This window comes from Convolutriloba macropyga, chromosome 5, assembly GCF_964194025.1.
Source record: "Convolutriloba macropyga chromosome 5, txConMacr16.3, whole genome shotgun sequence".
NCBI classification, from domain to species: Eukaryota; Metazoa; Xenacoelomorpha; order Acoela; family Convolutidae; genus Convolutriloba; species Convolutriloba macropyga.
In genome coordinates, this window is record NC_134472.1 from 47,272,455 (window position 1) to 47,282,917 (window position 10,463).

At 33.4% G+C, this 10,463-nt stretch overlaps 1 protein-coding gene across 2 annotated transcripts; it reads right to left on the reverse strand.

The window, feature by feature from the left end:
• Positions 1-3,982: 3,982 nt before the first annotated feature.
• LOC142340050 (uncharacterized) lies at positions 3,983-6,976 on the reverse strand. 2 transcript variants are annotated; one of them, XM_075390452.1, is made up of 2 exons: positions 6,932-6,976; positions 3,983-5,572 (listed from the first exon to the last, which is right to left on the reverse strand). In XM_075390452.1, exon 2 carries the CDS (start codon positions 5,252-5,254, stop codon positions 4,064-4,066), a length of 1,191 nt encoding a protein of 396 aa, XP_075246567.1. In that variant the 5' UTR covers positions 5,255-5,572; positions 6,932-6,976; the 3' UTR covers positions 3,983-4,063. The 2 variants fall into 2 exon arrangements, with proteins under 2 accessions (XP_075246567.1, XP_075246566.1); XM_075390451.1 differs by lacking the exon at positions 6,932-6,976 and adding an exon at positions 6,404-6,809.
• Positions 6,977-10,463: the final 3,487 nt, after the last annotated feature.

The window sequence follows — 10,463 nt, forward strand, 5'->3', positions numbered from 1 at the left end:
AATTATTATACTTCGCCAGAACGGCGCTTGAAAACACCAACACAAAAATCAAATGAACGCAATAAAATGGTTATTACAATCCAGGATCTAGATCAAAATGCAAATCTGTTTTATTCTAAAAAACCACAAAAAACTATAAAATCCTAAAATAAAATTACATTGCGGCAAATCTTTTAATCCTGGAATTTATGTGGTAAGAGAGCCAAGCAGTGTATGGCACGTCATACACAGTCCATGAAAAGCCAGCTCATGAAAAGTCAACCCAGAATACTTTTAGGAGAGAAACTGCTTTGCTGAATTCAGATGTTCACGTTCCGTCTTTCTCTGAAAACAATGCGCTTATTCTTACGCCATGTTTTTGTTATGGGCTTACATCTCAATTATTAAACCATGATTTCCATTATAAATCCATACATTTCAATTAAAGACGCGGGTTCTCCTTTTCATGTGACGGTATAATTATTTTGCCAAAAATTTTCTTTTGTTCTCTTTTGCTATTGTAAGTATTCAAAGCACAATGCGGTATGTTTGTTTCTTGCGGTCAAATAGGCGGATACAAAAAATGTTTTCAGGCGTCACGTTTCATTCTAATTATCAACCCATATGTTGGGTGTATAACAAACCATCACACGTGTAAGTTACACTTGATGTGTTTTAATGCCATTGACCCGAAATTCAATGCACATACATTATTTTTTCACATACCCTATAGTGAACAAACATAGATGAAGATTTGTTCATGCTTGCTTGCTTTTACATCACATACTTGTTTCACGCCTTTTTCCCCGTACTTTGGGTGCAACATGACTTAATTTATTCCCAGCAGTACTACCAAATGAGATTTGCTCCCGGTTAAAAAGCTTTAAAATAAGACCGAAATTAACCTAGTGCCAAACATAGTATGCAAAATGAAGCAGTATTTTCACTGAAATCAACAACCGTCTTGACTTTTAGCACCTGAGCTTTCAAGTTCTCAGGGATTTTCCTTCAGCTATTCGAATTTGGCATGAGTAGCCACGCGTCTTGACTTAGTCTCATCAAAGTAATTTAATTTGCACCCTGTCTATAAATCGTGACGGGGTATTGATTAGAAACCTGCGTCTGAAGATGTTATGTATACACTACCTACGCTGTGAGGTATTGATTTTTCCATGAAATCTGTCCTTAGACCAGGAAAAAGGCTGGTGAAAACCTTGAAGGCTAACCTTATACGGCAAAGTAGGGAATCAAACACGTGCTCATTTTGCTGCTGAGATACACTTAATCTCTAAATCTCAAAGTATTAACCTCTTTTCAGACTTCACTTCTATATGCTTCTTTCAAAAACCCATATGGGATGACAATCAATACAATGATCTCATTCGATTTTGAGAGTGCAGTTTTTATTCGACCCGCGACTAGGTCAACACTATCATTTTATTCACTACCAAAACAAAAATTTTCGAGTAGAAAATTTATTCCAAACTATTTTTAAGGAGGAATATTGTTGAAGAGTCCAAAATATATCGAAGAATAGAGCCTTCACTGTCCCACTGTTGTCACAACTAAATATAGCTAAAATTATTTCCAAAGAATGGTTGCAGCTGCTTCAAGGATAAGCTAGAAGCAACTTAAATGAGTTGTTGAAAAATATTTGACGAATTAGTAGTTCAATTCTTCGTAAAATGGTTCCTGAAATAAAAATTCTAGACCAGTATGGTGGAGCTGTAGAGTATAGTTGTCCAACTTGAAAGATCAGCAAAAGATTAGATTCAAACAAGAGCTAGAAAAGAAGTATCTTTTTGCATAAAAATTGCGTGAATTCCAAACTACTTTCACTGAGATATTGCACTAAGGATATAATTTTACAAAACTGAACAAAGAAACTCAGAAGTAATTGACTAATTTTTCGAAAACAAATTAACGAAAGATATTTGACGTAAAATTGTTTGATAGATATCAATATCTTTGAATGATCATATGAAATGATACGTAGTTTAATCAGATCACCGACACAATAAGATAAACGCAGAAAAATTAGCCATTTGGATCTGCTTGGCTAAGATTTACTGAACATTAACAATTTTTAAGTTTTAATTAAAAAAACAAAACACAAATTGCTGCATCAAAAATCGAGTAAACAATTATTAAAAGTTTTCCTTCCTTCAATTAATTTACAGCACTTTAAAATAAACTTGAAAAAGGAAAGCTAAAATTGTACCTCAGTTTTATTTTGTTATATCAAAACTTTGTTATAGTGATTTCTATTACCTAACATATGTATTTTTTTACAGAGCGCAATTGTCTCAATATCAGAAACCTGGACGCTAAATAAAAACCAAAACAACCTTATCCAAATTCGGATAAAACATAATAAAAACGGGAAGATAGATTTTCTGTTTCTGTAGCCTTACTAACATCTGAAATAACATTTTAACATTGCAAATAAAACTCAAATTATACTAATTTTCAATGAATTGAAATTAGAGAGGAAAAAACCCACTTTTAAATAATTTCTGGTGGTTTTCAAAACGTTGGCGTAGATTTTAAAAGACAAACTAAAGTGAAAAGAGATCCTCAATTTATCTCTAAAACAAATAAAACAAAGATTTTACAATGTTTCACAAACTCACAAATTTTAGAGGAACGACAATGTGTTTTAATGTTTAAATTTAAAGTTTGTCGTATGTTAAGTTTGTACATTAGCTTAAAAATTACAGTAAATTTTGAAAAAAATATTTTCCGTTTTCTCCATGATAATACTTTCAAGAAAAAAAGTTCCTTAATTCAAGTCTTCTAAATAATAGTTGTTTGTCAATAAATTAATAATTGAAATACAGAAGTGCGCAGAGGTTCACAAAACTTAAATTTGGCTTATTTTATTCTTGTTGTCATCGTGGTTAGAGATCATGCATCAGTTTGTAATAAAAGTTTGGCTACATTTCAAAAAGCAAGAACCAGCTCAAATTGTTTACGCTTTCCCATTAAAACCACTTAAAACAACTAAAACTTAAACCATTTAAAACCCAAAATTAATAACCCATTTAAAATTGTCGAAGTTAGGGCTACGAATTCGACCAGTTAGAACGGAAAAACTAGGGAGAATTTCGCAAGAAATTGCATTCAGTTTGGAAGCTCAGTGACGACCATTTTAATTTTATTCTTGAATTGTAACTATAATCCCTCGCAGAATTGACGCAAACTAGAACCAGAGTGCTTTCACAGTTTCTCTAAACATCACATGCAACACGTTGCAAATGTCCCAGACACGTTTTTCTTTAATTTAAGCGTTCTGTGGAAGCGAGTCAAAACATCTTGTCATTTTTTTTGTCAAATTGCGCAGCTATTTATCACGATCAAAATAAATTACTGAAGTTGTAGACAAGAGGGATGGAAAAGCATGAATTTCGTCGCTAGTATTCAGGGATGAACGAAACCCATTTTTCCGATTTCGAGCATGTAATTAACCTACCAAATTAATGCCAAATTTTGCCTGTAATTAAATGAGACTCAATTAAAGACATAATTGTTCTTTTGAACCGTGATAGGGGTAATTACCAAACTACTACTTGTCTTTTAATTCCACAATTAATATTGCCTAAGTTTTTTTTTCAATTCGGTCTAATAGAAAAGAGTGACAAAATTTTTCAATGTTTTCCACGCTCGACCAAACACAAGCATCGTGAAAAACTGAGACGAATATATCTATGTTGAAGCAAATCTGAACTAAGTTCGTGTACCGTCACCAATTTCCACGCATGGTTTTAACCCTAATCTTAATACATGGTCGAGAAAAATAGGGACTGAATCGAATAAATTTATTTGAGAAATCCGACATTTGTTACGTAATTTGTACTGTCAGATCAAAAAGTTACCTCATCGTTTTAGCGAAACGCAAAATTTGATCGAAGAAAGAGAGAACTGGTGCATGATCATATGGTTTGTTCAATTCAATTGAAGCGTTTGTTGCGTTCACTACTTTTGCGGAATTCAAAAGTTTTGATATCAAAAAATTAATTTTAATTTATGTTACACTTGAAAACGTAATTATTGTGACTTTGTTGTTTTCGTGTTTGCTCATTTTCTACGCATTAGTTGAAGTTGCACCGTTAAATGAACAGACAAATCGTCGGTGGAACTCGGCCTTGAAATACGAGTTGACGAACAAATGAATGAACGGATTGATCACGAAGTTAATCAAGTAAAGCGTCTGTGTAACAGTTCGAGTGTTGTCGAAAATTTCAGACCCAAGCAGTGAGAAAACATCAACGACGTGAATAGTCAAGTCGGGTGTCACTAGAATGACGTAAGCAACGCTTACTACAAACAATGTCGTCGTCAGCTTTTGGTCACGACTTCTTTGGTCTCGAGTATTTCCTGAACTTGCCTTTCGTTCAGCCGTTTTATTGCTCGGAGCGTCGTTAACGCTCAGTTGGTTTTTTCTCCCTTTTTGAGCGACAGTAATTCCATTTTTGGATGTTGTGTCTGAAGTAACTTTAGACTCGGCTATTGTCGTTGGCACCGTCGTGTCTTCGGCTTCAACTGCATTACGTAACTGAAGCATTCCACCTTTGTTACCACGTGACTTAATTCTTTCCATCATTTTGGCGTACACTTTACAATAACAGTACACCATAACACTTCCGTTCAGAATAAGTAAAATAGCTCTGATAACGACCCAACTCAATTTCAAAATGTCAACTTCTGGTACCGGTTGAATAACCTCGTAACACGCACAGTCTAAGTGGTCTGGAACTATATAATCAGAGCACATCAAAATGCCAATTGGGCTATTACAGATGCCCAAAACTAAACACAAAACGATACAAAACAAAGTTCGGTTCCTTGAAAAGAGGGTTTTGTAAGAATGAGGTCGGCAAACGGCTATGTATCGGTTCACTGTAATAAACATCATCAAAAACGAAGAACTAGTGTTGACAAAATCAAAGGATAAGTTTCCTGATGCGCAAAATGCGAAACAGTTGATTGGGAACAGGTAATCTTGGGAAGAAGTAAAACTCAGGGTGAGAAAACACATGGAAATGTCAAAAATTCCCATAGTCAAGATAAAATTCTCACTTGGAGTGCGGTTGGGTTTTCCGTTGTAAATGATTATGACAGATCCATTACCCAGCACTCCAACCACACAAATTAACCACTGGATAATCTTGGTGACCCAGGGTAGCACTACACTGGTAAGATCAGAGTACTGGCTGACCTCATCCGTTGTGTAATTTGGATGTAAAATTTGGGCAGTAAAGTTGGGACAACTCATCCTGGTTACTACCGAGCAATTTATAATTTTTAACTGTTTAAGTTTGAGTTAGTTATTTGCGCGGATGTTGGGAGAACGAAGGCGAGTCAATAGGGCAAAATAAACGGAAATTTAAAGAGAATCAAATCAATCAAAATTGTTTTCTTACTGAGTCAGTAAACCTTCCGTAACGTGATTAAGTTGATATAATACCACAAGAGCTCGGCTTCATTTGTTGAAAATTGAAAAGAACGCATATTATATGATGATGCAATTAAGAAATAAAATCGAGACAAAACCCGATGGAAAATGTCATAAACTGTCAAGGAATCATAATGTCTAAAATTATATGGAGCAATTATAACGTAACATCGTAGACATTTTAATAGGAGAATTGTCACAAGTTTTCCATTTTAATGAGCTTTTGCTACCTTCGTTTTTAAGAAATTTTTAGGCCACAAAACTCATTGCTGAGGGATTTATTAATAATAAGTACATTTGAGATATATTTGTGTTAGTTGAAATATTAAAGTTGAGGATTTTAATTTGAGGCAACTGGTGTTCATTAATTTAAAAACACGTAAGCAAAATTTTCTCATTGTCGATATTATTGTGCCCTGGAAAAAATGATGGAAAATGTTTGAAGCATGCAAAAATATTGTAAACAAGCATTGCATTAAAGGAAACGCGTTGTTCGTATCCAGTAGCAATATTTTGGGGTGTGGTAATGAAGTATAGTTAGCAAAAAACATTGGATTATAAATATTTCATACCAAATGTTGCTTCTAGATTATAATTCAATTTGACGCTCTCGATGGGGAGAGAGTTTTTTTCCTCAGCTTATCAGGAAAAATTTAATAAAAAAGAAGCAATTCTTCAAATTTGTCAGCGGATCAAACTGAGAAATTTTTGCTATCTTAAAGCGGTCGCCCAATTTTGAATGAAAATTGCCAAATTTTAGCTGAAATAATTGGACGAACGCCATTGGATAATTTCCATAGAGAATTTCAAACAGACTAAAAAAGAACCCAAAAATTTAATCTAATAAAGGCGAAATCTTTGGGCAATTAAACTTTCCTAAAAGAAAGGGGAATAAAGGAAGAACGCTTTAAAGCTCCCTCTAATTTTACGTTATCGAATTAAAGATTTTAGAACAAAATGATACAAAACCTTTGTTAATTTTCGCCAATATTACAATTTAAGGGTTATGTGGTTTGCAATACAAAGAGAAATTTGTAATTTGTTCCTAAATGAGATCTTATATATCTTCTCTTTTATCCATGAATTCCTGTCATTAGCTCCGTTTCACGCATTCCTTTTTAGGCGAATTATACCAATTAACGCTCCCGACACAAAGGCGGGGGTAAAAACACCTTAGGTAATAATTTGCAAAACGCGATTGAGATATTGCAAAAATAATTGAAACATAAATAATTCAGTGCGCGCAATTAGAAATTTTGAATTCAAACCGAATTTTTTACGAGTGCAAATAGTACGGAATATAAAGGAAATTGACAAAGCCGTACACTTCTAATAGGTAAAAGGAAGCTGTAAGCTTTGTTATCTTTCCGTCTCAATTTACGTCAGAATTTGAAAAATGAGGCACTCAAATTATGAATGAACAAGCTAGACTCAATTTTCAATCTCTGCTTTGTTCAGTTTCTTTTCTTTTTGTATATCAAAAGAAGATAAGGTTACCATCAAAAGAAAGCACACTGTTTTCTTTTTCAAAATTTTTCTGTCAAATAAATAAAATTAATGGTGTTCATTGTAAGAAAAGCAGTCTTTGAAAATATGAATTACAGAAAATTTAGCAGTAAAATAAATTTTTCATAGCTTTGAGGCCTGATGTTTTTATAGTCGCATACTACTAAAGAATGTATGTACCGACACAATTTCCGCTTTGTTTTTCTTAGCCGTTTGAGGATTGTAACTTCAAAATATAATGGGGAGCCTCCCAGACTTGTTTGCATCAGATTGGCTGTTTCTTTCCGGAAGTACTTTGAGAAAAGCGAAGTTATGGATAGCAATTTTGAAACAATGATAGTTAAGAAAAAACATACACTTTTATGGTGTATAGTATTACGCCATCATTTTTGTGCTTACTCTTCTCTTTAATGATGTCAGTTAGATGGATCACAAAAAACTTTTCAAACGAACCTGACCTGAAAAACATTAGCCAGCTGATTAGACAAAAGAGAAACCCGATAGATAGTGAAATTTGAAAAAAAGTATAAGAAGGAGGCTCGGCAATGTGCGTTTGCACATAATGTTCCGACCCCGCTCATCCACGTTTTGATTGTAAACCAAATGAGGAAGAAATAGAAAACTTTAAAAAATTAACAGATTCTTCAACAAACAACAAAGTGATAAAAAATGCTGGACTGGAGGGCCGATGATGCCTGTCATTAATGAGATTACTGGAGAAGACAAATATGAAAAAAAAATCACAAATACCAATTATGACCAAAACTTGACGTCATTATTTAAAAAACACTTAATATCAAGTTGCAAATAGAATGAGATAAAACCTGAACTAATTAAGCTGAACTTCATTAGGTCTTCATCGGTTAAGATATGAGACTCGGTAAAAGGCCAACAAAGAACAGCAAGAAGGGCAAAAAACGTTTTCATTTTTAAAAGGAAACAATTTCAAGTTGAGAAAAAACCCATAAGTGTCAAATCGGCTCATTAGGAAGGTTAATTTACACTTCATAGGGATCAATAGAGACCTTTGTTTATCCATAACATATCAGACGACTACAAAAAGATTGGCAAAGACCATAAACTAAACATGGAGAACTTTATTTATCTTCATTTTTTTCAACACCAATTAGGCTACCCATTAGTGTGACATTGTGACAAGGAAACAAAAAAACTTAGAAATGGGCGAATATCTGAAAATCACACCTTTTTTATGAAAAATGCGTAGTACCAAAAAGCAAGAAACAGTTGGTTGAAAAAAGAAATTATAAAAGTTTGATCTTGGCTCACTAGTGACAGGACGCGTAACTTACAGTGACCAAGCTACAAAAATGACAGAATTAAGACAAAAATGACAAAACTCAAAAGTCCCAAGATTTTTAAGAAGAAATATTTTCAACATTCAAACAAACCGCAAGATTTCAACGGAAACAGATCAACCTGCAACTCACCAGGAACCGAGTTTTGCTTGTTATAAGTGAGACCAAAACATCGGCAGCCAAAAAATAAATACAGACAGAATTGTTAGTACAACCAAAGTGTTGAAGCCATCATAATTATAAGACACCGAAAACCATTAAAAGCCTTAGAGCGACCGACAAAGAGTATGAACTGTTTGGGTATCTTTTGAATTTAACACTTGATTTCAATTAAGTTTTCTTGTGAAGTGTCTTTCTGAATAAGACAACAAAAAGAACCAAAAAGTTTGACCAGTATCGCAAACTCACGAATTTTTAATGAAAACACAATTCTAGGCCCTATAGCCATCAACCAATACGTAACCAACATCAAAAATTTTGTTTGGAGCAATAAATGGTCGATGAGCGCTACCAATAAAGAGACAGATTTACTGGTTGACGAATATGAGATCAAAAATTGGGAATAACAAAATTTTTTTTATTCAAATGAAAAAATTTAACGTCATTTAAACCGTTAGCTATAAACTGAATTCCGTAAATTCAAAAAGATCAACTGGAGACGAATTTAAAGCTTTTGATTGTCAAGAAGAGGACGCACGACAACAAAAATAATGACAATTATTGGCAAAAAAAATGCGAAATAATTGTGCGAGAGAACGGGTTTGCAGCCTTGTAGGCTCCAAATTTTTTCGCTGAAGTTGTTAAAAATGTTCGATCGCGCATTTTTTCAAAACTATCTGGAGCTGCTTTTTTGCGACTTTTCAAAAAGAAAAAGATAACAACCTCAAATATAGGCAAATATGCAAAGACCACAAAACTTTGAAAAAATTTCGTAGCAAGAATGCCAAGAAACCATTAGTTGAATATAATAGCGGTAAAGCTATCAGGTATATACTCATTTGGCCTCCCACCGATCTAAATAGGATCTCTATTTAATTGGGTTTAGATTTGAAATCATTCTCGTCACTAATGAACGTATAAAAAATTGCGAAAATTTTCTTGCAAAAGACCGCGCCCCAATACAATCCGAATAATTTTTGGCTAAAAAGCCCGGTTGAGTATAAACCTAGCCCTGAGTTTGCTGCGTATTCATCATAAACAATCAATTATTTAATCCATACATTTGTTAATTAGATCAATTAGCAAAAGAAAAATTCCAAAAAAAGCAATAAAGTGATGCATTTTTGTAAAATTTTTGAGTTGCTTTTTCCAAAAACTGACAAAAATTTATTTCCAAAAGATTCCTATAAGAAGAGAAAGTAAAACTCTTAATTTTTGGGTTGTGACAGGAGATTTTGGGTCTATAATTTTGACATATTCAAACAATGTTGGGTTCATAACCGTTTTTAAAGCCATTTTTGATTTAAAAAATTCTGATGTACAAAAAGTTTAACAAAAATATTTACAAAAAAATCGGATAAAACCAATCGCGAAGCCTCCTCTATCCTTAAAATTATTCGCCAAAATTTAAACCTCATTAACTCTTTATAAAAAACCAAAAAAATCTTTAATTTCATTTTCTACGCTGGACTGGCTTTCTTATAATACCACTCTCAAATCTCTGCGATGAATATATCGATGGGCGAAAACTAACTGAACAAGAAAAGAATCCATTTGGGTATATAGTTCCTCCCCTCACAATTAGGTCAGAACAACTAGAGCAAAAACGGGACCTAATTGCAACTCTAAGTTAAGTCAACTTGTCGTTTCTCTTAATTAAATCAGTTTCAATGCGGTTTAAGGTATTTCAAAAAAAAAATTACATAAAAATGTACATGCAGTTATGATTCAGATAGTTATTGTTCGGTGTTTTCAATTTTTACTCCTTTGAATTTAGTCCTGACGTTTCATAAGAAAGTTAGTAGATGGTCTACCTGAAAACTATTATTTGTTTGCAATGTGACAATTAAGAAGCGTTTAAAATAAGCAAAAATTTTGCTCCAGCGGAATTACTTCTGCATGTAAATTTTCAAAAAAGATTAAAATCAAACATTTGACCTAAACAGATAATTGGAACAACATAGAGTCTTGGGTCAACAGTGGGCAATTATCGTGCAACAAAGGAAACGAATAAATACAGAACAGCTCAAAATTTTAAACAGTCCTTG

Excerpts from the sequence above, each read along its gene's own strand:
- LOC142340050 (XM_075390452.1), bottom strand. The coding sequence starts at position 5,254 with ATGAGTTGTCCCAACTTTACTGCCCAAATTTTACATCCAAATTACACA.